The sequence below is a fragment of the Melanerpes formicivorus genome, unplaced genomic scaffold (genome assembly GCF_026170545.1).
Source record: "Melanerpes formicivorus ecotype bairdi unplaced genomic scaffold, bMelFor1.0.p_v2 SCAF_85, whole genome shotgun sequence".
In the NCBI taxonomy this organism is placed as follows: domain Eukaryota; kingdom Metazoa; phylum Chordata; class Aves; order Piciformes; family Picidae; genus Melanerpes; species Melanerpes formicivorus.
In genome coordinates, this window is record NW_027142437.1 from 636,555 (window position 1) to 664,477 (window position 27,923).

General features: G+C 49.5%; 1 protein-coding gene across 1 annotated transcript in view; it reads left to right on the forward strand.

Annotated features, from left to right (window-relative positions):
• The window catches only part of HMGN3 (high mobility group nucleosomal binding domain 3), a 42,309-nt gene extending 36,176 nt beyond the window's left edge, over positions 1-6,133 (forward strand). The window contains exons 4-6 of the mRNA XM_068165186.1: positions 4,025-4,034; positions 4,826-4,939; positions 5,521-6,133. Coding sequence (XP_068021287.1) covers positions 4,025-4,034; positions 4,826-4,939; positions 5,521-5,559 — 163 coding nt within the window. The 3' untranslated portion in view covers positions 5,560-6,133. The remainder of the gene's footprint in view (positions 1-4,024; positions 4,035-4,825; positions 4,940-5,520) is intronic.
• Positions 6,134-27,923: the final 21,790 nt, after the last annotated feature.

Below are 27,923 nucleotides of genomic sequence, written 5' to 3' on the forward strand. Positions count from 1 at the left end.
GACCACAAGGATCATCTAGTTCCAACCCCCCTGCCATGGGCAGGGGACACCCCACACTACATCAGCCTGGCCAGAGCCTCAGCCAGCCTGGGCTTAAACACCTCCAGGGACAGGGCCTCAACCACCTCCCTGGACAACCCATTCCAGGGCTTCACCACTCTCATGGGGAAGAACTTCCTCCTCACCTCCAGCCTGAATCTCCCCACCTCCAGCTTCATTCCATTCCCCCTAGTCCTATCACTCCCTGAGATCCTGAGAAGTCCTTCCCCAGCCCTCCTGTAGCCCCCTTCAGATACTGGAAGGCCACAATGAGGTCACCTGGGAGCCTTCTCTTCTCCAGACTGAACAGCCCCAACTCCTTCAGTCTGTCCTCACAGCAGAGCAGCTCCAGCCCTCTGCTCATCCTCGTGGCCCTTCTCTGGACACCTTCCAGCACCTCCAGATCCCTCCTGTAATAGGGGGCTCCAGAATTGGACACAGTACTCCAGGTGGGGTCTCCCCAGAGCTGAGCAGAGGGGGAGGATCACCTCCCTTGCCCTGCTGGCCACACTTCTCCTGATGCAGCCCAGGAGCTAATTGGCTTTGCGGGCTGGAAGTGCACACTGAGAGCTCCTGGTGAGCTTCTCCTCCCCCAGCACCCCCAAGTCTCTCTCCTCAGGGCTGCTTTCCAGCCAGTCCCTGCCCAGCCTGGATTTGTGCCTGGGATTGCCTTGACCCAGATGCAGGACCCTGCACTTGGTCTTGTTGAACCTCCTGAGGTTGGCTTGTGCCCACCTCTCCAGCCTGTCCAGGTCCCTCTGGATGGCCTCCCTTCCCTCCAGCCTGTCTGCTGCACCACACAGCTTGGTGTCATCAGCAAACTTGCTGAGGGTGCACTCAATGCCACTGTCCATGGCACCCACAAAGATGTTGAACAAGACAGGTCCCAGGACTGATTCCTGAGGAACAGTTTACAGTTTCTCAAATGAAATTGCCAATAAAGTCTTGCTGAGCCCATCCTGCACCCCCTCTTAAAACTGAGTCTTAATATGAAAAGAAGGGAGTAGGGTAGCTTCTGCAGGCCTCCTGTACATGCTGTGAAATGAGCTCGGTGTTACTCAGCCTGAGCTGCATGAGAGGCAATTGAAGCTCATTTCTGGTGACTCAAAGCCTTTTGGATGCTATTCCAAGGACCTTTTTTTTTTTAATACAGTAATTTAACACATTTGAAGGAGTCTATTAATCTTGCTGTCCCAAACAAAACAAAAGAGCCAGGAAGTGTGTGCTTAGAACCTGCAAGTAAACAACCAACAATTGCATGGATGTGAGCTATTTTTCTCCAGTGCTAAAAGCTTGCAAATTATGGATTGAGTGAGTCAAGTCCTAAGCATGTTCTTGCATAGGTGGAGTCAGGGCTTGTGCTCACACCACCAGTAAGCTTCTTGGTTAAGCACCACAGCTGCTGTGTAGCATTGAAGCTGAAGGGTAAAAGGGATGATTCAGGCTGCCCTGGAAGCAGGATCACTGGCACTCCCTCCTCACTGCCCCTTGTCCCTGGGGAAAGCTAGCTAATGAAGGGAGGCTGAGCCTGTTCACAGCTGCTATTGCCACTTTGCATGGAAAACCTGGAGCAGGTGATCACAGGGAAGGTCTCCACAGTGTTTATCTCAACTACTTTAAACAGTAAACTATTCCATTAAGTATCATAGTATCATAGTATCAGTCAGGGTTGGAAGGGACCACAAGGATCATCTAGTTCCAACCCCCCTGCCATGGGCAGGGACACCCCACACTAGATCAGCCTGGCCAGAGCCTCAGCCAGCCTGGCCTTAAACACCTCCAGGCACAGGGCCTCAACCACCTCCCTGGACAACCCATTCCAGGGCTTCACCACTCTCATGGGGAAGAACTTCCTCCTCCCCTCCAGCCTGAATCTCCCCACCTCCAGCTTCATTCCATTCCCCCTAGTCCTATCACTCCCTGAGATCCTGAGCAGTCCCTCCCCAGCCTTTCTGTAGCCCCCTTCAGATACTGGAAGGCCACAATGAGGTCACCTGGGAGCCTTCTCTTCTCCAGACTGAACAGCCCCAACTCCTTCAGTCTGTCCTCACAGCAGAGCAGCTCCAGCCCTCTGCTCATCCTCCTGGCCCTTCTCTGGACACCTTCCAGCACCTCCAGATCCCTCTTGCCATAGGGGCTCCAGAACTGGAGGCAGTACTCCAGGTGGGGTCTCACCAGGGCTGAGCAGAGGGGGAGAATCACCTCCCTTGCCCTGCTAGCCACACTTCTCCTGCTGCAGCCCAGGCTCTGATTGGCTTTCTGGGCTGCAAGTGCACACTGAGAGCTCCTGTTGAGCTTCTCCTCCCCCAGCACCCCCAAGTCTCTCTCCTCAGGGCTGCTTTCCAGCCAGTCCCTGCCCAGCCTGGATTTGTGCCTGGGATTGCCTCCACCCAGATGCAGGACCCTGCCCTTGCTCTTGTTGAACCTCCTGAGGTTGGCTTGTGCCCACCTCTCCAGCCTGTCCAGGTCCCTCTGGATGGCCTCCCTTCCCTCCAGCCTGTCTGCTGCACCACACAGCTTGGTGTCATCAGCAAACTTGCTGAGGGTGCACTCAGTGCCACTGTCCATGGCACCCACAAAGATGTTGAACAAGCCTGGTCCCAGGACTGATCCCTGAGGGACTCTGCTTGTCCCTGGCCTGCACTGGGACATGGAGCCATTGACAGCCACTCTTTGGGTGCAGCCATCAAGCCAGTTCCTTATCCATCCAGTGGTCACCCATCACACCCATGTGTCACCAGCCTGGAGACCAGGATGTGGTGTGGGACAGTGTTGAAGGCTTTGCTCAGGTCCAGGTAAATGACATCAGTTGCTCTCCCTCAGCTATTAATTTTGTCACCTGCTCATAGAAGGCCACCAGGTTGGTCAGGCAGGATTTGCCCTTGGCAAAGCCATGCTGACTGCTCCCAATCACCTCTTCACTATTCTTCTGAGCGAGTAGTGACTCCAGGAGGATCTGCTCCATGATCTTTCCAGGCACAGAGGTGAGACTGACTGGCCTGTAGTGTAGTACCATTTGTATCTTACTGCTCTTGAAAATCTTTAACTTATGTCTCTTTAACCTATGACAAATATGAGGAGGGATTAAATCCATTGGCAAGGATGAACAGAACAAAACCAAAACCAAGTTGACTTCAACGTATGAATTGTTTAAGAGCAGCTCCCCAAATCAAATTGTAGCTGTGGCATAGTTCCTTTGGACAAGTTCTCTGCTTTGTGTGGCTGCAGGTGGCATTTTATCAGTTCACCTCCCTAATGCTCTGGTTGGTTCTTTCACTGACGTGGAATGAACCTCACAGATGTTGATCAAACTTAACAAAAGGCACAGCCAACAAAAAGTGCTGCTTTTTCCTTGGTTTTAAGTCTAATGCTTACACTGACTGCAGCCTGTGGGGGATGCTCCTGCTGCTCCCTGGCAGTTCTTGCAATGATGCTCCCTGGCATTTCTTGCAATGAATCTGTTGTGGAGGAGGACTCAAAGCCACAGCAAAACTCCCCCAGTTTCAGACCCCTACCACTGGGCTCTCTCCTTCCTCTCATGAGCTGCTGAAGCCTTTTGTATTTGCTGCTGACACTGGTTTGATGCTGCCTGATGGGAAGGGAAGGAAGATAACATTTGATGTTAATGGAAAATGTGGTGCTGTTACACAAACACTGTGGGGGTGTTTGGGCTTAGCTAAATGAGCTTTCAATAGGCTGCAGGTTGCTCAAGGCCGCAGCCAGCCTGGCCCCTTCCCTGGAGGTGTGCCAGGCCAGCTTGGATGAAGCCTTGAGCAACCTGGTCTGGTGGAAGGTGCCCCTGCCCCTGGCAGGGAGGTTGGAACTAGATGATCTTTAAGGTCCCTTCCAATCTAATCCATTCTGTGAATCCATTCTGTGGAACTGGACTTGTTGATACAGGCACCTTGTATCTGCCTCTGCATAATACAGCCCAGCTCTGCCAAGACAGTTGGAGGGGGGGTTCTGTCTCCCTGTAACTCAGCAGAAGCAATGCAGTAACAGGCATCAGCAGTTTTCAGAAATCACAACACTCTCTACCTTTGGTGGATAGACACTTTTTGCCCTTCCCCTCCCCCTGCTTCCATGTGGTCTTTAGCTGTTTCAGTCCAGCACGTGCAGCTTATCATAGTATCAGTCAGGGTTGGAAGGGACCACAAGGATCATCCAGTTCCACCCCCCCTGCCATTGCCAGGGACACCCCACACTAGATCAGGCTGCCCAGAGCCTCATCCAGCCTGGGCTTAAACACCTCCAGGGATGGGACCTGGACAACACATTCCAGGGCTTCACCACTCTCATGGGGAAGAACTTCCTCCTCCCCTCCAGCCTGAATCTCCCCACCTCCAGCTTCATTCCATTCCCCCTAGTCCTATCACTACCTGAGATCCTGAGCAGTCCCTCCCCAGCCTTCCTGTAGCCCCCCTTCAGATACTGGAAGGCCACAATGAGGTCACCTGGGAGCCTTCTCTTCTCCAGACTGAACAGCCCCAACTCCTTCAGTCTGTCCTCATAGGAGAGGTGCTCCAGCCCTCTGCTCATCCTCGTGGCCCTTCTCTGGACACCTTCCAGCACCTCCAGATGCCTCTTGCAATAGGGGCTCCAGAACTGGAGGCAGTACTCCAGGTGGGTCTCAGCAGAGCTGAGCAGAGGGGGAGGATCACCTCCCTTGCCCTGCTTGCCAAGAAATGCTTCTTTTGTAGTTCACATGAAGGTTTGGGGGGTTTGTTTTGTTTTGGAACCCATGTAAGGTGCTGGCTACTGACACAATGTCTTAATCTTTTGTTAGAAGGAACCTGGGACAAAGGCCAACAAAGGTGCTAAAGGGAAGAAGGATGAAAAGCAAGAAGCTGCAAAGGAAGGTACTACACCATCTGAAAATGGTGAAAATAAAGCTGAAGAGGTACTTTGCACACATACCTCCTGCTGATTGAATCAGTGTTTGGGGGTAGCTTTTTTTGGGGGGGGTTGGTTTTTTGAATGATTCAGCCTTTCAGACCTTGCTAGCGTGTTCATAATGTTTCTTTTTATTGCCCATGATGTTACTGCAGATCTGCATCTCTCGCCCAACTGTTAGTGTTTCCACAGCCCGAGGTGCCCTGCCCAGCACACTGTCAGTAGAGGGGGCAGATTGAAACAGTGAAAGTTAAGGGTACGGTAGAGCATTCAGCATGTGTGCAGTGACTAGACACAGGTAGTAGTGTGGTGGCTTTTCAGTGTGACCAATGGCAGCTTGCCAGGTAAGGCTTGCATTGCTTTGGACAAGCTGGGGAAGCAATCCGTTTCAAGAGGAGCGTGGGGATGGACCTCCGTTGGCTGTGTGAGCGGCACAGGGGGGAGCCTAGGTTGGAAACTTTGAAACTGGAGCCAAGAAGTCCAAAGAACCTCCCCCCCAGGGCAGTTTGGGTGTGCAGTGGCAATTTGCTTTAGTAACTTAATTTCTCTCTCTCTCTCTTTCTCTCTTTCTCTCTCTCTTCCCCACAGGCTCAGAAAACTGAATCTGTAGGTGACAAGAACGAGTGAAATGTCACGAAACCAAACCCGCAAACAAAACCCCCCACAAAACCACCAATAAATTTTGGGTTGATTTTATGTACCTCTTGGACAACTTTTAAAAGGCTATTTTTATCAAGTATTTTGTAAATGCTAATTTTTTTAGGACTCTGATAGCTGACATATTAAACTGTATATGAACATTTTTGCCCCCCCTTCTCATTACACTGCTTTTAGAGATCTTTTTTTTTTCCCTCCCCCTCCCCCTTCCCCACCCATTGTGGCCAAGTAATATAGATATAAAAACCAAACAAATCTCAACTTGATATTGCAAGGTATGTGTCAAATTGGATCAGCATTCCACACCCTTGCTTGAAGAGGTCGTCTTGTGCATCTTGGTGACGTTTTGACTCTCGTGCGTGCGTGTGTGTGTTTGGGTTCTCTCCTGCCAGTTTTTTCTAGAGCAATAATCAGTGGTGCTTTTGTACTTTTAGGGTTGGTGTGGTTTTAATGAAACATGGATAGATGTGGCCACCTGCTGACTATTTTGGGTTCTTTGAATGGATGAAAAATAAAAGGTCTCCTTGCCTGCAAAAAAAAACAACGCCGCCAACTGCTGCAGCCTCCTGATGTTTTCTCTGGGTCTGAGGAATGCCTTGCTGACATTTTCAGCCCTTACAAGGCAGACTTGAAATGGTTTAGCAATGGTTGTTTTGCTGATGTCTGATTAAAAAACACCCCCCCAGGGGAGTAGCAGCCTGGGATTTTCCATGGCCCTCACCTTAAGTCTTCATTCTTCAGACTTTTCACCCAAAAAAACACCCCAAACCCTCAAACCAAACCTGCCTGTCACATGTGGAAAGAAAATGAGGACAGTCTTCACATTTGCATTCTGCAGCACTGGCCAAACACACAGAGGTGCAAGGAGCAGCACATTGCTCCACAATCTCCTTTCAACTTCCATACAGTGGCTTGGGTTGGAGGTGACCTTAAAAATCAGCTGGTTCCACCCCCCCTGGCCACGGGCAGGGACACCTTCCCCTCAACCAGGCTGCCCAAGGATTTACCCAATCTGGCCCTGAACACCCACAGGGAGGGGGCACCCACCATTTCCCTGGGCAACCTGTGCCACTGTCTCACCACCCTTACTGTATCAGAGTATCATAGTATCAGTCAGGGTTGGAAGGGACCACAAGGAGCATCTAGTTCCAACCCCCCTGCCATGGCCAGGGACACCCCACACTAGAGCAGCCTGGCCTTAAACACCTCCAGGGACAGGGCCCCAACCACTTCCCTGGACAACCCATTCCAGGGCTTCACCACTCTTATGGGGAAGAACTTCCTCCTCCCCTCCAGCCTGAATCTCCCCACCTCCAGCTTCATTCCATTCCCCCTAGTCCTATCACTCCCTGAGATCCTGAGCAGTCCCTCCCCAGCCTTCTTGTAGCCCCCTTCAGATACTGGAAGGCCACAATGAGGTCACCTGGGAGCCTTCTCTTCTCCAGACTGTCAAGAATAACTTTCTAGCATCCAGTCTAAATCTGCCCTCCCAGCTTTCCTGACTGGGTTTCCTTTCCCCTGCGACCTTCAGCTCTCATGATCGCGCCTCTGTGGGCAAGAGGAGCAACTTTGTTCTCTAAGAAGAGAAAAGAAACCTTCTTTAACCTCCTCCAGCTTTTATAGTCCACATAAGGACAATGTCTTAGTCATGAGGTCTGTGGTGACAGGTTGGACTTGATGATCTTTGAGGTCTCTTCCAACCTTGGTGATTCTGTGATATTGTGATGTGATGCATCGAGGGAGCCATGGTTTAATTGTCAGGTTGTGTTAGGTATTAAGTAATAGGTTGGACTTGATGATCTCTGAGGTCTTTTCCAACCTGGTTGATTCTATTCTATTCTATTAGGTGCCTAAAGGTGCTAATTACCTTAATGATCTATATTAGCCCCTTCTGTTTTCTCCCACACCTGCCTCCCTGCCCAGTGGTCCTGAGATGCTCTTTAGGGTCCTGGGGGGTTAGTTCTGGTTTTGCTTCTGCTTCTACTCTGTGTTATCCTCCTTTGTGGGATGGTTTCTCTTGATGTAGTAAGTAAAATTCCTTTTATCTCTGTCAGAAAAAGCTGACTTAACATAAAGGTGTTGAAGGTGGGGGTGGGCACTGTAACAGTTTGCCCAGGGAGGTGGTGGAGGCAGAAGCCCTGGAGGTTTTTAAAGCCAGGCTGGATGGGGCTTTGAGCAACCTGATCTAGTGTCAGGTGTGATGATTCTGTGACTAGATGGCCTCTGGAGGTTTCTTCCAACCATTGCCACAGGGTGAGTGGAGTTGCCATCCTCCCTGGGGATATGGTGTCTGCACTGAGCTGTTGACAGTGGATGAATTGCTTCATGGATAGAGACATACAGTAGCTTAAAAGTAGCTTTGTTTCTTCCCCACTCTCTTTTCATTAACATGCATCATAGTCTGTGGAAACCTTTCCCTCTGTCTGCAGCCTCAAATTTCATATAAATAGTAATTGCTGTTCTGCTTCATCTGAGGGCAAGTTGTTAATCCATGGAAATTGCTGTTAAACAGCACTGTGTGTTGGGGACCTGGTAGAAATGGAACAATGACAGTTCTTTGTGAGGTGATTGTGGTGCCAGAGTAGATTAGCTAATGGTTTGGGTTGGTGTGGGTGTCTTAGTGTCCCTGTTGCAGCACTGCAGCTCATTCTAAGCATCTTGTGTGATGGATTTTTTCTCTTCTCTCTGGTGCCCTTGGTATTTCTGTTGCTGCTTCTGGGATAGGAGGGGTGAGAGAAAAGGTGGTCCCTGTGCTTCAGTAGCATTGATCTGTGTTGCTCAAGTGATGGCCATTCTGTCTGAGGATGCCTTTTGCTTAAGTCAGTAAATATGACTGTTGCCTGACCTAGCATTCTACTTGTTCTTAGGGAAGAAATCTTCAGCTGCCTCCTTAAGTGAAGACAAAAAAAGGAGCCAAGCCTCTCTACACTTTCAAATTGAAGCTTGATGACCAAAACCCTACATGCTAACTAGAATGCTAGCTAAGACCTGCACTGAGATAAATGCCACTTGTGCTCTTGTGATGGGTCTGCTGCAGCCAAATCACAGTCACAGAACATTAGGGGCTGGAACTGACCTCAAAAGATCATAGTATCATCGTAGTATCAGTCAGGGTTGGAAGGGACCACAAGGATCATCGAGTTCCAACCCCCCTGCCATGGGCAGGGACACCCCACACTAGATCAGCCTGGCCAGAGCCTCATCCAGCCTGGGCTTAAACACCTCCAGGGACAGGGCCCCAACCACCTCCCTGGACAACCCATTCCAGGGCTTCACCACTCTCCTGGGGAAGAACTTCCTCCTCCCCTCCAGCCTGAATCTCCCCACCTCCAGCTTCATTCCATTCCCCCTAGTCCTATCACTGCCTGAGATCCTGAGCAGTCCCTCCCCAGCCTTCCTGTAGCCCTCCTTCAGATACTGGAAGGCCACAATGAGGTCACCTGGGAGCCTTCTCTTCTGCAGACTGAACAGCCCCAACTCCTTCAGTCTGTCCTCATAGGAGATCATCTAGTCCAGTCCCACAGCCAGAGCAGGATCACCTAGGGCAGGTCACCCAGGGGCACATCCAGGCAGGTTTTGCATGTCTGCAGGGGTGCAGACTCCACAGCCTCTCTGGGCAGCCTGTTCCAGGCTTCTGTCAGCCTCACAGTGGCTAAGTTTTTCCTGCTGTTCACATGGAACCTCCTATGTTCCAGCTTGCACCCATTGCCCCTTGTCCTAAATAAGTGGAGGCCATTCTCTGTGTCATGAACTTAGTTTGGGAACAAAACTAGAAACAGGTAGGTAAAACAAAGCTTGGGGCCTACTGAGAAGGAAAGTGCCTATGTCCCTGAAGGAAAGTCCATATCCTTACTCAGGGATACATACTTGGTAGTCCTGCAGAGTACCTCTGATTTGCTTTCTGAGGGACTCTGTTGAAAGTCTGCTAATTTAGACACTGTGGTCATGGACAGTTTAACCATCTCTTTTCAGAGAATCACCAAAGAGCTGTTTGTAAGCAGCATTGTCCATTTATGGCTTCATTGTTCCTGTGAGGAGAGGTTTTGTACACTCCTCATTGTGTGTGGATAACTAAGAGAGAACTGATCTCTAATATATATCTCTAATAATGTCTCTAACTAATAGCTCTGTTAGTTAACCTAATCCTGTCTCTACAGCTCTTGAAATGACCCTTTCAATGTAGATTTAACTTAACCCTGGAAAAACATTTCCTGTCAAGTAAATGGAAGGAACAGAGGTCAGGTCCATGGCTTTCCAGTACTGGCTGATCAAAACCCTGGAGTTCTAAACTGTGTCATCCCAACTCTTACTTTGTGAAATACCTGGTAAGTGACTGTCAGAAGACACTGACACATCTCTAGACAGGCTGATTAGGAGGAAGTTTTACACAGAGAGAGATTGCCCATTGGAATGGGCTGCCTGAGGAAGTGGTGGAGTCACCATCACTGGAGGTGTTCAGGAGGAGACTTGATGGGGTGCTTGGTGCCATGGCTTAGTTGATTAGGTGGTGTTGGATGATAGGTTGGACTCGATGATCTTGAAGGTCTCTTCCAGCCTGGTCTGGTCTGGTCTGGTCTGGTCTGGTCTGGTCTATTCTATTCTATTCTATTCTATTCTACCTCTGTTGACTTAAGTGCCTAAAAGCAGGGCAGGAGTTGGGTCCTTAAATTGCAGAGTTTCCTCACCTAGTAATTTTGCCATAAAACTCTTCTGTTTGCCTGACCAGATCAGGAAATTCAGCTTGGTGCCAGAGGTCTGTCAGAAGAAGAGAGAATTCAGTGGGGGTAAAGAATGATGGAGCACACCAGCCTGCTGGTTCACTTCATGGCTCTGGAGTTCACAGAATGTTAGGGGCCAGAAGGGACCTTGAAAGATTGTCCAGTCCAACCCCCCTGCAGAGCAGGGTCACCTAGAGCAGGTCACACAGGAACACATCCAGGTGGGTTTGGAATATCTCCAGAGAGGGGGACACCACAACCCCCCTGGGCAGCCTGCTCCAGTGCTCTGTCACCCTCACAGTGTGAAAATTACTCCTCTTGTTTCCATGGAACTTCCTATGCTCCAGCTTGCACCTGTTGCCCCTTGTGCTGTCCTGGGGCATCACCCAGCAGAGCCTGGCTCCAGCCTCTTGGCACATACCCTTTACATCTTTATCAACATGAATGAGGTCACCCCTCAGTTTCCTCCAAGCTAAAGACCCCCAGCTTCCTCAGCCTTTCCTCACAAGGCAGATGTTCCACTCCCTTCAGCATTTTTGTGGCTCTGTGCTGGACTCTTTCAAGCAGTTCCCTGAGGTCCTTGAACTGAGGGGCCCAGAACAATATTCCAGATGTAGCCTCACCAGGGCAGAGCAGAGGGGGAGGAGAACCTCTCTGGACCTACTAACCACAGCCCTTCTAATCCACCCCAGAATGGCATTGGCCTTCTTGGTCACAAGAGCACATTGCTGGCTTGTGGTCATCCTTCTGTCCATCAGGACTGCCAGGTACTTTTCCTCAGAGCTGCTCTCCAACAGATCAGCCCTGAGGGGATCCCACTCTACACTTGTGCTTTTTGGATTTCATTCAATTTCTCCCCACCCAACTCTCAAATCTGCCCAGGTCTCACTGAATGGCAGCACAGCCTGAGGGGGTGTCAGCCACTCCTCCCAGTTCTGTGTCACCAAGAGAGCTGCTGACAGTGTCCTCTGTTCCCTCATCCAGGTTGCTTCATGCTGGAGTATCAAGGTTTGGAGAGATCCCCAAAAGTGGGATCTGCAGATCAAGACCTGGAGCTGTTCAGTCTTGAGAAGAGTGAGAGGGGATCTGATCAGTGTGTATCAGTATCTGAGGGATGGGGGTCAAGTGGAGGGGGCCAAGCTCTTTTGGGTGATGTGCACTAATAAGGAACAACAGACACCAACTTGAACATGGAAGATTTCACCTCACCTTGAGAAGAAACTTCTTTCCAGTGAGAGAGAGACAGAGCCCTGGAGCAGGCTGCCCAGAGAGGTTGTGGAGTCTCCCTCTCTGGAGCCTTTCCAACCCCACCTGGATGCATTCCTATGCAGACTGCCCTGGGTGATGCTTCTTTAGCAGGGGGCTTGGACTTGATGATCTCTGGAGGTGCCTTCCAGCCTCTAGCATTCTGTGATTCTGTCATTTCTCCTTTGTGGGGTCTAATGAGTAGTTGAAGGTACATCAGGGAAAAAAAAGGATGGATTGGGAAGGATGGACTGACTTTAAGTATAAAGCAAGCAAGTACCTCAGAAACAAGACTTAATGACTGCCCAAAGAAAGAAGTGACTCTTCAGTAGTTAAAGGCCCACCTTCCTTTGGCTTGATGTAATTTCTCCTGACTGGTAATTTCTGCTGCTGCCCTGTCCTTGCCTGACCTTGGCCCAATTGCCTGTGTGAGCAGAAGGTTACACTTGGTATTTTGTCTCTTCAGATGGCAGAGGAGCTTGTTCTGAAGGGAGAGGAGTGCAGAAGGAAGTGTAAGCATTTAACAGGAATACTACTGGAGAGCTGACTGTGTTGAACAGCAGTGAAAATGAAGTTGTTTTGCTACACCTTCATAGACTCACAGAATCATAGATTCAATGAGGTTGGAAAAGACCTGAGATCATCAAATCCAACCTATTACTTTAATACCTAACACCTCCTGATGACTAAATCATAGCTCCAAGTGCCACATCCAGTCCTTTTTGAACACCTCCAGTAATGGGGACTCCACCACCTCCCTGGGCAGCACATTCCAATGGCCAATCTCTCTTGCTGGGAAGAACTTTGGCTCAGCTCTTGAAAGTTTGAGAGGTGTTTGCTGTGTTTGTGACTGCAGAAAGAAAAACAGGGAAAGGGAGAAGGAATAGCAAGAAAATAAGGATCCTCTACTAGAATAGATACCATGTATATGTAACACTTAAGATTTCAAGTGCAATAGGAAATGCTTTTTAGACTCAGAATTGTCAGGGTTGGAAGGGACCTCAAAGATCATCCAACCCCCCTGTCATGGCCAGGGACACCTCACACTACAGCAGGTTGCTCACAGCCACATCCAGCCTGGCTGCAAACATGTCCAGGCATGAGGCTTCCACCACCTCCCTGGGCAACCTGTTCCACTGTCTCACCACTCTGAAGAACTTCATAGTATCAGTCAGGGGTGGAAGGGACCACAAGGATCACCTATTTCCAACCCTCCTGCCATGGGCAGGGACACCCCACACTACATCAACCTGGCCAGAGCCTCAGCCAGCCTGGGCTTAAACACCTCCAGGGATGGGGCCCCAACCACCTCCCTGGACAACCCATTCCAGGGCTTCACCACTCTTGTGGTGAAGAACTTCCTCCTCCCCTCCAGCCTGAATCTCCCCACCTCCAGCTTCATTCCATTCCCCCTAGTCCTATCACTCCCTGAGATGCTGAGCAGTCCCTCCCCAGCCTTCCTGTAGCCCACTTCAGATACTGGAAGGCCACAATGAGGTCACCTGGGAGCCTTCTCTTCTCCAGACTGAACAGCCCCAACTCCTTCAGTCTGTCCTCACAGGAGAGGTGCTCCAGCCCTCTGCTCATCCTCGTGGCCCTTCTCTGGACACCTTCCAGCACCTCCACATCCCTCTTGTAATAGGGGCTCCAGAACTGGAGGCAGTACTCCAGGTGGGGTCTCCCCAGAGCTGAGTAGAGGGGGAGAATCACCTCCCTTGCCCTGCTGGCCACACTTCTCCTGACATCCAGTCTTCCTAACATCCAGTCTGAATCTACCCACTTCTAGTGCTCTTGGTTTGCTGTGGTTTTGTATTTTGTTAACTGAGGTTTTAAAAGGGGGAAAAGAAGCTCAGTTAAATATTCAAGGGAGAATATGGTTTCAAATTAAAGCAGTTCTGCAGTGCTAAAATACATGCTGTGATACCAAGCCTCAACAGCCAGAATGTTGATTAAATCCCTGCTGAAATGACACACAATTTGCATAACCCTGAAGAGATTACACAAGTGAGAAGCAAGTGGCCACTCTGTAAAGGTGTAGAGTGTCATCAAAGGAGAAAGGGGTGAAATAATCTGAGAGGGGAGGGATTTTTCTTCTCCATAAATGGCTTTTGGCCTGGCTGCCTTCCTGGACTTGCATTATCACTTGCTCTTTGGCATCCTGCTGGGCAGCTGCCTGGGACTGGGTTTAAAGCAGCAGTTTAGCTCACTGATGGGGTGCTTGGTGCCATGGGTTAGTTGTTTAGGTGGGTTGGATTGGTTGATGGGTTGGATTCAATGATCCTGAAGGTCTCTTCCAACCTGGTCTGTTCTGTTCTATATTAGATAAGTCAGTAAACTTCTATATTTATATCAAAGCACAAAAAGATCATCTGTGAACAAATGGAGACTGTCTGTAAATGTTCAGTGGCAAGAACTCTGTCATCTTCCTGGCCTGCATCAGGAAGAGTATGTCCAGCAGGAGCAGGGAAGTCATTCTGCCCTGTGCTCAGCACTGGTTAGGCCACACCTTGAGGACTCTGTTTAGTGCTGGGGTCCTCAATTTAAGAAGGATATTGAGATACTTGAAGGTGTCCAGAGAAGGGCAGCAAGGCTGGGGAGAGGTCTGGAGCACAGCCCTGTGAGGAGAGGCTGAGGGAGCTGGGGGTGCTTAGCCTGGAGAAGAGGAGGCTCAGGGGAGACCTTCTTGCTCTCTCCAACTCCCTGAAGGGAGGTTGTAGCCAGGTGGGGGTTGGTCTCTTCTCCCAGGCAAGCAGCACCAGAACAAGAGGACACAGTCTCAAGCTGTGCCAGGAGAGTTTTAGGCTGGAGGTGAGGAGAAAGTTCTTCCCAGCAAGAGAGGTTGGCCATTGGAATGTGCTACCCAGGGAGGTGGTGGAGTCACCATCCCTGGAGGTGTTCAAGAAAGGCTTGGATGTGGCACTCGGAGCCATGGTTTAGTTGTCAGGTTGTGTTAGGTATTAGGTAATAGGTTGGACTTGATCTCTGAGGTCTTTTCCAACCTGGTTGATTCTATGATTCTATTAGCCACAAAACCAGTTCATATGTAGCAAGCAAAGATCAACAAGTGTTTGACTAGTGCAGCAAAACCCTCTCCTCTCGTGAGGACCTTCAAAGTTCTGCTGAGCAATGACTTCACTACCCCCACCTTTCAAATTTATCTCCTGATGCTAATTCACCTAATTTATATTATTTTGAATTATTATTTCTTTTTCCCCCCCAAATGTGACTGCAAAATCCATTAGCATACCTGCAAAGATAAGGCTAAAGCTGGTCATTTAAATTCAGGAGAGGAGACTTGAGTGCACAAGGCCATTGTGCTTCGGGGCTTTTTCAGGCCTGCCTTCAAGGTACAGGAGTATAACTTGTAGGGATTAATTTATCACTGTTTTGATTCTCATTCAGAACCAAATTTCAGACCAGGGGGCCCCATAAAAACCTGGATTTGTGTGGGCTGATTTCAGGTGCTAAGCTGCCTGATAGGAATCTGGTGGTAATGAACATTTCAGTGGCGAGCAGCGCAATTTCAGATGACAATGCAGCGACTGGCAGGAGTGATCTTGTCAGGGTCCTCAGGCTGCTTCTCAAATGAGTATGAAATGTTACTGTAGTTCCTCAGGAAATAAAGGGCTGTGGAAGAAGAACTTCTGCCTTGTCCTGGGATAAAGAGCCAAGGCCACTCTGTGCTTCACTTGGAAGAGTCAGAGTAAGGTACTGTAAGAATCTCATTTCTTCAACCAAGTCCATCCTAATTTCTGATGTGATGTACAATGAAGAATATTTGGGAAGAGGATGTAAACTCTCAATGGGAAGAGGTGCAAAACCATTAGAGGTTAAAGAATCAGTGTAATAGTAAAACTAAGGTTGGAAAGGACCTCGAGGATCATCGAGTCCAACCTATCAACACAGACCCCATGACTAGACCATGGCACCAAGTGCCACATCCAATCCCCTCCTGAACACCTCCAGGGACGGTGACTCCACCACCTCCCTGGGCAGCACATCCCAATGGCCAATGACTCTCTCAGTGAAGAACTTTCTCCTCACCTTGAGTCTAAACCTCCCCTGGTGCAGCTTGAGACTGTGTCCCCTTGTTCTGGTGCTGGTTGCCTGGGAGAAGAGGCCAACCCCTTCCTGGCTACAACCTCCCTTCAGGTAGTTGTAGAGGGCAATGAGGTCACCCCTGAGCCTCCTCTTCTCCAGACTAAACAACCCCAGCTCCTTCAGCCTCTCCTCACAGGGCTGTGCTCAAGGCCTCTCCCCAGCCTTGTTGTCCTTCTCTGGACACCTTCAAGTGTTTCGATGTCCTTCTTAAACTGAGGGACCCAGAACTGGACACAGGACTCAAGGTGCGGCCTAACCAAAAGAGTGCAGGGGCACAGAAGCTAAGAAGTTAAGAAGCTAAGAAGTTAAGAAGCTACTATGTGTCAGCTGCATCTAGAGGAAGTGAGAATTAAGGCAGGAGCAGTGGGTCTGGAGAATTAGTGTGATTCTGTTCAGTCATGCTAAAGATGGCTGCATGGTATTCCCAAGAGGGAGGAGTGCTGCTTCGTTGGCAGCCGTGTCTTGCCCCAGGATTCATTATTGGAATGGCTTGTGTCAAAAGGAACCTTAAAGATCATCTAATTCCAGACCTCTGCTATGGGCAGGGACACCTTCCACTAGCCCAGGTTGCTTAAAGCCTCATCCACTCTGGCCTTGAACACCTCTGGCAGGGAGCATCCACAACCTCCCTGGGCAACCTGTTCCAGTGTCTCACCACCCTGACTATAAAGAATTTCATCCTAATCTCCACTCTAAATCTGTCCTCCTCAAGCTTCAATCCATTCCCTCTTGTCCTATCACTACAAGCCCTTGTGAAAAGTCCCTTCCCAGCTTTCCTGTAGTCCCCTTCAGGCACTGGAAGGCTGCTATGAGACCTCCCTGGAGCCTTCTCTTCTCCAGGCTGAACATCGCTGACTGTCTCAGCCTGTCTCTGTAGGTGAGCTGCTCCAGCTCTCCCGATGAGGCTGGAAGTTTGTTCCCTCAAGCAGATACATTGATGACAGATACACTGATGATAAAGCAATGTTCTGTGGAAGACAAGCTGGGAGTGGGGGGTTAGTGGCAAGAGAGGATGAAGCCAGACTGGGTTGGAAGAGACCTCCAAAGGTCATCTAGTCCAACCCCTCTGTAGCAAGCAGGGACATCCTCAACTAGATCAGGCTGCCCTGTTGAGCCTTAATCTGCCTGGGTGAGTGTAGAGGAAGAGCTCTCACATAACACAGGAGAAAGATTTCTCTAGGAATAGGTACAAACCACAGCAAAAATCTCTGCATGTGTAAGCAAGCCTTGACTGTCAATGGGTTTAATTTTCCCCCTCCTCCAGGCCCTTTATCAACAATTGGCCATGAGGTTGAGCAGAGGGCTGGAGCTGCTCTGCTATCAGGACAGACTGAGGGAACTGGGATTGTGCAGTCTGGAGAAGAGAAGGCTCCAAGGAGACCTAACTGTGGCCTTCCAGTATCTGAAGGGGGCTACAAGAAAGCTGGGGAGGGACTTTTGAGGGTGTCAGGGAGGGATAGGACTGGGAGGAATAGAACAAAACTAGAAATGAGTAGATTCAGTTTGGCTGTGAGGAAGAAGTTCTTCCTCATGAGGATGGTGAGAAACTGGCACAGGTTGCCCAGGGAGGTGGTGGCAGCCTCCTGCCTGGAGGTTTTTGCAGCCAGGCTGGAGGTGGCTGTGAGCAACCTGCTGTAGTGTGAGGTGTCCCTGGCCATGGCAGGGGGATTGGAACTGGCTGATCCTTGAGCTCCCTTCCAACCCTAACAATTCTCTGATTCTGTGATAATCCAGTTACTGGGGGTATGTGTGTGGAGTTTCTGAATGAGTTTTTTGTTCCCTCTGGGAACCATAACAGATTCTGCTAAGTCTTGGAACTTTAATCTTTTATCTCTCCTCGAGGGCATTTTTTGCACTTAGGTGTCAGTGCCAAATTTCCACCTGTATAATTGCTCATTGTTGTGGTTGATGAGCTTCTGGAGTCTTTGAGGAAGCTTTGCCTGCCTCACCTGCCAAGGGAGCTAGGCATGTGCAAGTATACAGAATCACAGAGTGATCAGGGTTGGAAGGGACAGCACTGAAAGAACAATCAAGTGCAGAATTCTTCTTATTTTAAAAGTCAGGGAATGTGCACAGACATTGAAACAAACACTAGGAAGAGTATGGAAAGAAATTGGTAAGCAGTCTAAAGGGAGGAAAGGCACTCAGCATTGAGGGAGCAGTGCTGCCTGTTGGTTGGGTCCAGCCTGGAGAAGAGGAGGCTCAGGGGAGACCTTCTTGCTCTCTACAACTACCTGAAGGGAGGTTGTAGCCAGGTGGGGGTTGGTCTCTTCTCCCAGGCAACCAGCAGCAGAACAAGAGGACAGAGTCTCAAGCTGCACCGGGGACAGTTAGGCTGGATGTCAGGAAAAAGTTCTTCAAGGAAAGCAAAATTGTCTTCAAATAATCTGAAAGTGAAATGAAGCAGAAGGAGCAAGGGAGACTGGGGAGTGACCTCATTGCTGTTGATAAAGCTGTGCAGGGGGAGTGCCCAGAGGCTGGAGCCAGGCTCTGCTGGGGGCTGCCCAATGCCAGCACAAGGGGCAGTGATGGAAGCTGAGGCAGAGGAAGTTCCATGTGAACATGAGAAAACATTTTTTCCCTGTGAAGGTAACAGAGCCCTGGAAGAGGCTGCCCAGGGGGGGTTGTGGAGTCTCCCTCTCTGGAGGTATTCCCAACCCACCTGGATGTGCTCCTGTGTGATCTGCTCTGGGTGATCTGGCATAGGTTGGACTGGATGATCTTTTGAGGTCCCTTCTGGCTCCTAACATTCTGTGACTCTGTGACCTGACGCATGCTGCAGTATTGGCTCTGGGTTCAGCCTCTTGGTGCTGGGCCTGTAGATCCCAAAGCACAGGAAGCAGGGTGTGGAAAGCAGCCTGCAGCTCAAATGCTGCATTCTTACAGAATTCAATGACTGATTCAGTTTATCACTAATAACAATAGCCTTGGTTGATGCCCACCAGCATGGAAGGTGCTGACTGTCCCCTTTATTGCATGAAGCAATTAGACAATGCATTTGCTATCCTAGATCTCTTCACTGCAGTGCCTCTGCCACGTTCAGCAGATGGATACCTTTAAGGTTATTGTTGGGCTGTGAATGAAGGGCTTTATTATACATGACTTGCCTTTTTCTGAGCTGGGTCTTCCCCCTCCCCTCCAACTAGTCCTGTTTTCACCAGATAGGAACAAGATAAGCAAGAAGCTTTATATTCAAATCCTACTTAAGAATTCTTTGCAGTGCTTTTCAGGCACAACCCTTCCTGTTCCTGGTAAGGTCTGATGAAGTCTTTGATCGTGTAGCATCTCCTTTGCAATACCCCTCAGGCACTTTGGAATAGATTTATTTCAAACAACTGCAGCCAGCTCTTGACTCTCTCTAACTATAGCAAGTTACCAGCTCAGAACACAGTAAAGGTTTGAGACTCGCTGTGACTCACACCCCCTTGCCCAGACAGCTGTTGATGTGTGTTTAGCTCCATTTACTGTTGCATTGTTTGCTTTCAGCTTCTCCACGGCTTTATACTTGCTGTTTTCCAGGTTGGTTTCCCACATCACCTCTTTCAGTTTTCTTTAGAAGCTTTTGTCATCATTTTAGCATTTCAGAGTTACCTCATTATTTGCTGAACAGAATGAAGAATCACATCATTCAGAGGCTGAGCAAAAGTGGATTGAGTTGGGGTTTGTTACAAACCAGCTAGGAGGTATTTCAGCCTCTAGAACTTCCTAACCAAAGGGCATTTGGCTTGGACATATTCCATATTTCATACCCTGTGCCTCACTAAACAGATGTCTGAGTTTTAGAGCAGCAGTCTCTGGTTTTGTTTGTTGCAAAGGCTGTGACTTTGCTAGGAAATTAAAAGGTGTCAGGGCACAGAACTGGAGACTTGCAACCTGCTGCCATCAGCAGAGTCCCTGCACTTGGTCTGGAGCAAGCAGCCTTCTTCAAGCAACCTTTGTTGTGGTTTAGGGCTTAGCTCAGCTCCAACTGACAGAGCAGATACAGCCATCCTGTTTTGGTGGCTAAAGGAGTTAAATAACGTGGATGTGGCCATTGGCATGAGGCAATTGGCCTGAGAAGTGGGGCAGGCACTGGTACTCTTCTGTGTACTCCTATGTGGAATTCAAAACTGAGGAACACAGCAGCAAGAGCTCCTTCTGCTTACTGCAATTAGAATGTTTGGTGTCTGTGCTGGAGCTCCTCTCCTATGGAGACAGACTGAGAGAGTTGGGGCTGTTCAGTCTGGAGAGGAGAAGGCTCTGAGGAGACCTAATTGTGGCCTTCCAGGATCTCAAGGGAGCCTACAAGAAAGCTGGGGAGAGACTTGAGGGTGTCAGGGAGTGATAGGACTGGGGGAATGAAACAATACTAGAAGTGGGGAGATTCAAATTGGATGTTAGGAAGAAATTGTTCCCCATGAGGGTGGTGAGAGACTGGCACAGGTTGCCCAGGGAGGTGGTGGAAGCCTCATCCCTGGAGGTTTTGAAGACCAGGCTGGATGTGGCTGTGAGCAACCTGCTGTAGTGTGAGGTGTCCCTGCCCATGGCAGGGGGGTTGGAACTGGCTGATCCTTGAGCTCCCTTCCAACCTTGACAATTCTCTGATTCTATGAAGTATGCCATGACCTGCACTTCTACAGAGTCCTGCACCATCAGAGCATCCATCAGTGTGTGGACTGGGAGGCACACACACACCAATCTCCAGGAGGGAGGAGAGAAATCCAAGGGGGCTGGCTGCTCAAAAAAAACCCCAAACAATCAAACTGAAGCTCAGAGGTGGGAGTGTGTGGGAACAAAAACATTTCAGAGGTGCACTTAATCTCACAAAATCTTGGGTGTGCTGAGAGAGGTGAACCGTGAATCCCAAAGTCAATTTCAGTTGAGGGCTTTGCTCATTTTAGTAATTAATTAGTTTAGGCTAAGAGACACAAAGGAAGGGGATTGAGGGCTTCTAATCTGACAAGTTTCTTGCTAGCACTTGTAGAGGATTTTAAAAGTAATGGACTTGGAGGGGGGAAACCAGGGCAGAGGTGCTGCTGTGGTTTTAGAATTGAAGAAGTGTGTTGTGTTTTGTTTTGAAAGGGGCTGAGGGAGGTGAGTGCCTCTCCCTGATTTTCATTTTCTTCTTCTTCTTTACTGGCCTGCTTTAGGAATATTGTGGCCAGCAGGAGCAGGGAAGTCATTGTGCCCCTGAACTCTGCATTGGTTAGGCCACATCTTGAGTCCTGTGTCCAGTTCTGGGCCCCTCAGTTTAAGAAGGACATCGAAACACTTGAAGGTGTCCAGAGAAGGGCAACAAGGCTGGGGAGAGGCCTTGAGCACAGCCCTGTGAGGAGAGGCTGAGGGAGCTGGGGTTGCTTAGCCTGGAGAAGAGGAGGCTCAGAGGAGACCTCATTGCCCTCTACAACTACCTGAAGGGAGGTTGTAGCCAGGAAGGGGTTGGTCTCTTCTCGCAGGCAGCCAGCACCAGAACAAGAGGACACAGTCTCAAGCTGTGCCAGGGGAGGTTTAGGCTGGAGGTGAAGAGAAAGTTCTTCACTGAGAGAGTCATTGCTCATTGGAATATGCTGCCCAGGGGGGTGGTGGAGTCACCATCCCTGGAGGCGTTCAAGAGGGGATTGGACGTGGCACTTGGTGCCATGGTCTAGTCATGAGGTCTGTGTTGATAGGTTGGACTCGATGATCCTCGAGGTCTCTTCCAACCTTAGTGATGCTGTGATGCTGTGAAAATCAGGTTTTAAGTTGTCAGGTCCTGTAGGCCTGGGTATGTTCAGCTCCATCAGATGGCCAGGAACATGATCTCTTACAGCTGGAGAGACTTTGTTGCCCCAGTCCCCATCACATGGTCTGTTCACACCTCAGAGATGAGGAGAGAGGTGGTCATTGAAGACTGAGGCCAAGAAATTGTTGATTATCTCATCAGTCTTCTTAGCTTGTTACCAGTGTGCCAGTCTGGCAAAAGTGATGTCCTCTTGGACTTCAGCAATGTCCTGCTTGAGTTTGAGAACCTACTGGAATCACAGAATCACAGAAACATTCAGGTTGGAAAAGACCCTCAGGAGCACCAAGTCCGACCCACAGCCCTACTCTATAATGTTCACCCCTACACCACAGCCCCAAGCACCACATCCGAAACACCTTGAAACACAGCCAGGCTTGGGGACTCAGCCACCTCCCTGGGCAGCACATTTCCAGGCCAGAAAACTCTGGCTGGGAAAAAATGTTTCCTAATGTCCAGTCTAAACCTACCCAGTGGCAGCTTGAGGCCATTCCCTCTTGTTCTGTCACTAATCCCCTGTGAGAAGAGACCAGCAGCAGCCTCTCCACAACCTCCTTTCAGGGAGCTGTAGACAGCAATGAGGTCTCCCCTCAGCCTCCTCTCTTTCACACTAACCATCCCCAGCTCCTTCAGTCTCTCTTCATCAGATTTATTCTCCAGGCCTTTCACAGCTTCCTTGCCCTCCTCTGCCCTGGCTCCAGCACCTCCACATCTCTCTTGTATTGAGGTGCCCAAAACTGGACACAATCCTCAAGGTGTGGCCTGCCCAGATCTGAGTCCCAGGGGACAATCCCCTCCCTGCCCCTGCTGGACACAGCATTGCTGATCCCAGCCAGGATGCCTTTGGTTTTCATGGCCCCCTGGGCACACTGCTGGCTCCTCTTCAGCTGCTTCTCCATCAGCACCCCCAGGTCCCTTTCTGCCAGCAGCCTTCCAGCCACACTGCCCCAAGCCTGGAGCCTTGCTTGGGCTTGTTCTGCCCCAAGTGCAGGACCTGGCACTTGGCCTTGCTGAAGCTCCTTCTGGTAATATTGGTCATGGATCCAGTCTATCTAAGTCTGTCTGTAGAGCCTCCCTACCCTCAAGAAGCTAACACTCTACCTATTTGGTGTCACTAACCAGAAAGGCAGTAAGAGAAGTTCAGGAGGAACATCTGTGATTCTGCATTGCTGACTCTGAGTTTGTGGCAAGAATTGGTTCTTCCTTAACTTGGGGATTTACCTGAAGGGCAGAAAGTTGCCCAATTTTGTTACTTTCTCTTTCCTTTCCCCATCTTTAAATGGTTTTCCTAAAGCACAGCTGACTTAGCCTGGCCTTCTGCTGCTTCAGCTGCTGCTTGCTTTCCCTCTACACTCCTTGTTCATCCTTCAGAAATAGCAAAGCCAAAAGCAGAAAAGCTTGGGGAGCAGCAGGCTGGGCAGGAAATGGTTTGGGTGATTTATTAGGCAGCCCTCTTCTCTGCTTCTGCAAAGCAAATTCTTCCAGAATTCTCTGCAATTTAGCTGTGTCTTGAGAATAGGCTTTCATTTGAGACACAAGATAAGCTTCAATTGGAGACATAAAGGTTAAGTTCTGACCAAGCTCGGATTAAGAGGATCCAAGTGATCCTTTCTTTTAAAAGTCAGGGAAGGAGTTGGGGCTGTCCAGTCTGGAGAAGAGAAGGCTCCCAGGTGACCTCATTGTGGCCTTCCAGTATCTGAAGGGGGCCTACAAGAAGGCTGGGGAGGGACTGCTCAGGATCTCAGGGAGTGATAGGACTAGGGGGAATGGAATGAAGCTGGAGGTAGGGAGATTCAGGCTGGAGGGGAGGAGGAAGTTCTTCCCTATGAGAGTGGTGAAGGCCTGGAATGGGTTGTCCAGGGAGGTGGTTGAGGCCCTGTCCCTGGAGGTGTTTAAGGCCAGGCTGGCTGAGGCTCTGGCCAGGCTGATGTAGTGTGGGGTGTCCCTGCCCATGGCAGGGGGGTTGGAACTAGATGATCCTTGTGGTCCCTTCCAACCCTGACTGATACTATGATACTATGATTCTATTTTCAGTGTTACCTAGAAATTCCCCTTGCAGTTCAAAAGAACACTTCCCCTCCCTGCTCTTCTCAAACCCTCTGACTTCTATCAGTTGTAGCAGACCACAGGGGAGAAATTATGTTTTCTATTTTTATTTCTGAATTTGTGGGAATTTGGGTTTTTTACCTTATTGCTCGGGTCAAGAAGAAAGGACAATGGCTTCAAACTAGAGCAGAGCAGATTCAGATGGGACGTTAGGAACAAGTTCTGCACCATGAGGGTAGTGGAACGCTGGAACAAGTTGCCCAGGGAGGTAGTTGAGGCTCTATCCCTGGAGATATTCAAGGTGAGGCTGGACAGGGCTCTGGGCAACCTGATCTAGTTGAGGATGTCCCTGCTGAGTGCAGAGGGGGTTGGACTGGGTGACCTTTGGAGGTCCCTTCCAACCCAGACTGTTCTATGATTCTATAAACTATGAAAACTTCAGCTTTCATCTCTAAGGGCTAAAAACATAGTGTAGGTGCTTCTTAAGAACACAAATAACTTACATGCAAAGAATAGACAACCTCAGCATCACAGCAAGGATTTTGGGAGGGTCCCAGCTCCTCAGATGCTGATATGAAGGTTTGGTATGACTTATATATAAGAGAGAGAATAGTCTTTACGGTCCCTTGCAACCTAAACCATTCCATGGATGATCTCTCACTATTCAGTTAAAAATCATAACATCCCAGGACATTACAGGTTGGGAGGGACCTCCAGAGGTCATCCAGTCCAACCCCCCTGCCAGAGCAGGATCACCCAGGGTAGTCTGCACAGGAATACATCCAAGTAGGTTTGGAAAGTCTCCAGAGGAGACTCCACAACCTCTCTGGGCAGCCTGCTCCAGGGCTCTGTCACCCTCCCTGCAAAGAAGTTTCTCCTCATGTGGAGCTGAAACCTTCTATGTTCAGGTTTGTCTCCATTGTTCCTTGGCTTATTGCTGTGCACCACCCAAAAGAACTTGGCCCCTTCCCCTTGACCCCCAGCCCTCAGATATTGACAGACATTGATCAGATCCCCTCTCAGCCTTCTCTTCTCCAGACTAAACTGCCCCAGGGCTCTCAGTCTCTCTTCCCAGGGGAGATGCTCAAGTCCCCTAAGCATCCTCCTGGCTCTCCCTTGGACTCTCTCCAGCAGCTTTCTGTCTCTCTTGAACCGGGGACCCCCATACTGGACACAGGATTGCAGCTGTGGTCTCAGCAGGGCAGAGCAGAGCAGAGGGGGAGCAGAACCTCCCCAGCCCTGCTGGCCACACTTTTCTTGCTGCACCCTAGGCTCCCATTGGCTTGCTTAGCCAGAAGGGCACCTTAGTATTAGGTTAAAAACAGGGAAGGAAACACAAACACAGCATCATGTTCAAGAGGAGATTGGATGTGGCACTTGGTGCCATGGTCTAGTCATGAGCTCTGTGTTGATAGGTTGGACTCGATGATCCTCGAGGTCTCTTCCAACCTTAGTGATACTGTGATGGATAAGCAAGAGTGGGCTAACCACAGTTCCTGTCCCTGGTGCTCTGAAACCTGTAAGATCAAGAGACTGAGGCATTGATTTTATATCAGGGTTTACCTCACACAGTTTCTGTCTCAGTTAGTACACCATGCCTGTGTGGCACAGCAGAACTACTCCAGCTTACCTGGGCAAAACTGAAAAACACAGAATAATCCTTTCAAGGCACTGAGTAGAAGCTCTAGGGGAATGGGAAATGTTGGGAAATCTGGAACAGCAGCCCAGCATTTCCTCAGAAGACTTGAGCAGTAACCAGAGATCAGGATCTGGGTGATGTGTATTTCATGGGTGATTGACAAATCGCATATGCTACATGGAGCAGGCACTGCCAGCCACATGGTTCAGTGCCAGCAGCACTAAAATCCTTACTGGAAGTGCAAATCAGAGAATCAACCAGGTTGGAAAAGACCTCAGAGATCATCAAGTCCAACTTATTACCTAATACCTAACACCTCCTGACAACTAAACCATGGCTCCAGGTGCCACATCCAATCTTTTCTTGAACACCTCCAGGGATGGTGACTCCACCACCTCCCCAGGCAGCACATCCCAATGGCCAATTCCTCTTTCTGGGAAGAACTTTCTCCTCACCTCCAGCCTAAACTTCCCCTGGTGCAGCCTGAGACTGTCCTCTTGTTCTGGTGCTGCTGCCTGGGAGAAGAGACCAACCCCCACCTGGCTACAACCTCCCTTCAGGTAGTTGTAGAGAGCAAGAAGGTCACCCCTGAGCCTTCTCTTCTCCAGGCTAAACAATCCCAGCTCCCTCAGCCTCTCCTCCCAGGGCTGTGCTCCAGACCTCTCCCCAGCTTTGTTGCCCTTCTCTGGACACCTTCAAGTTTCTCAATGTCCTTCTTAAACTGAGGAGCCTAGAACTGGACGCAGGACTCAAGGTGTGGCCTAACCAGTGCAGTGTACAGGGGCAGAATGACCTCCCTGCTCCTGCTGGCCACACTGTTCATGATGCAGGTCAGGATGCCATTGGCCCTCTTGGCTGCCTGGGCACACTGCAGGCTCATGTTCAGCAGGCTGTCAACCACCAAAATACTGGTATTACTCACACTAGATCACTGCTATTTTTATTGGGGGGGAAGCAGGTATTTCAGTGACATGGAGGTAAAAATACCTTGCAGCTCTCAAAGACATCAAACAAGGCCAGAAGGAAACAGGAAAAAACTAGGGCTTGTCTGCAAGCTAACGACACAAGCAAGGCTGTGTTGGGATCAGAGTAATGATCTTTCTAATTAAGTATGTGCACTGTCAGTGGATGTTCTTACTTGTGCAAGCATCAGTTCTTCTAAGACTGCTAACATCCTTGCTTTAGTGGTTTATGAAGCAAAACAAAGCCAGGATGGCTCTATTTAGTTGGAAAAAAAATATGATGGGTTTCCCCTTCACAAATTTCAGTTCTTGAACTGTGTCTTAGAGTTTACTTAAGATCCCACTTTATCTTACACTGGAACAGGCTGCCCAGGGGGGTTGTGGAGTCTCCCTCTCTGGAGGTAGTCAAACTCCACCTGGATGTGTTCCTGTGTGATCTCCCCTAGGTGATCCTGCTGTGGCAGGGGGCTTGGACTGGATGGTCTTTCAGTGTCCCTTCCAACCCCTAACATGCTGTGATTCTGTGAAGCAGAGAAATACTGGATGCCATATTTAAGCATGAAGTCCTTCAAGTATTTTATTCAATTGCCTAAATCTATTCCTGTTTTTTACTTGCTCCTATCTGTTTTCTTCATATATCCCCAAACTCTGAATTCTTTGGAAATAAAGTGAAGGACTCCTATTACAGGAAGGATCTGGAGGTGCTGGAAGGTGTCCAGAGAAGGGCCATGAGGATGAGCAGAGGGCTGGAGCACCTCTCCTATGAGGACAGACTGAAGGAGTTGGGGCTGTTCAGTCTGGAGAAGAGAAGGCTCTGAGGAGACCTAATTGTGGCCTTCCAGTATCTGAAGGGGGCTACAGGAAGGCTGGGGAGGGACTGCTCAGGATCTCAGGGAGTGATAGGACTAGGGGGAATGGAATGAAGCTGGAGGTGAGGAGATTCAGGCTGGAGGTGAGGAGGAAGTTCTTCCCCATGAGAGTGGTGAAGCCCTGGAATGGGTTGTCCAGGGAGGTGGTTGAGGCCCCATCCCTGGAGGTTTTGAAGGCCAGGCTGGATGTGGCTGTGAGCAACCTGCTGTAGTGTGAGGTGTCCCTGCCCATGGCAGAGGGGCTGGAACTGGCTGAGCCTTGAGGTCCCTTTCCAACTCTGACAATTCTATGATTCTATGACTCAGAATTCCAGCAGAAGATGTGTCATTGTTTCACTTCACTGATTTCTTACAAGATTTCTAGGGAGTTAGCAAAAGGGACATATTTTCTACATTGATTATGGAATTAGGAGGTTTGTGGGGTTGTGGATGCCCTCTCCCCAGAGATGTTCAAGGACAGGCTGGACAAGGCCATGAGCAACCTGCCCACAGCAGGGTGGCTGGTACTAGCTAATCTCTAAGGTTCCTTCCAAGCCAAACAATTCTATGATCCTCTTAATACACAGAATGGTCTTTCAGAAAGATTTACTGCTGGCTATCCAGTGGAGCTTTTTACTCTTATTGATTTAGGAGCCCATATGGAGCATGACTGACTCAGGTTGTTCCTTTCAATACATAGTTCTACATTGTTCTGGTCAGCTCTTCTCTGGGTAGATGTCTCTGGTATTTATTGTGGCCTCCAATGGTTTTCTCTGAATTGCACAGTGAATCACAGAATGTTAGAGGTTGGAAGGCAACCTACAGAGATCATCAGGTCCAACTCCCCCGCCGAAGTGCGATCACCCGGGGAAGGAGACTCCACAGCCTCTCTGGGCAGCCTGTTTCAGTGCTGTCACCCTCACTGGGAAGAAGTTTCTCCTCATGTTGCGGTGAAACCTTCTCTGCTCAAGTTTGTCTCCATTGTTCCTTGGCTTATTGATGTGCAGCACCCAAAAG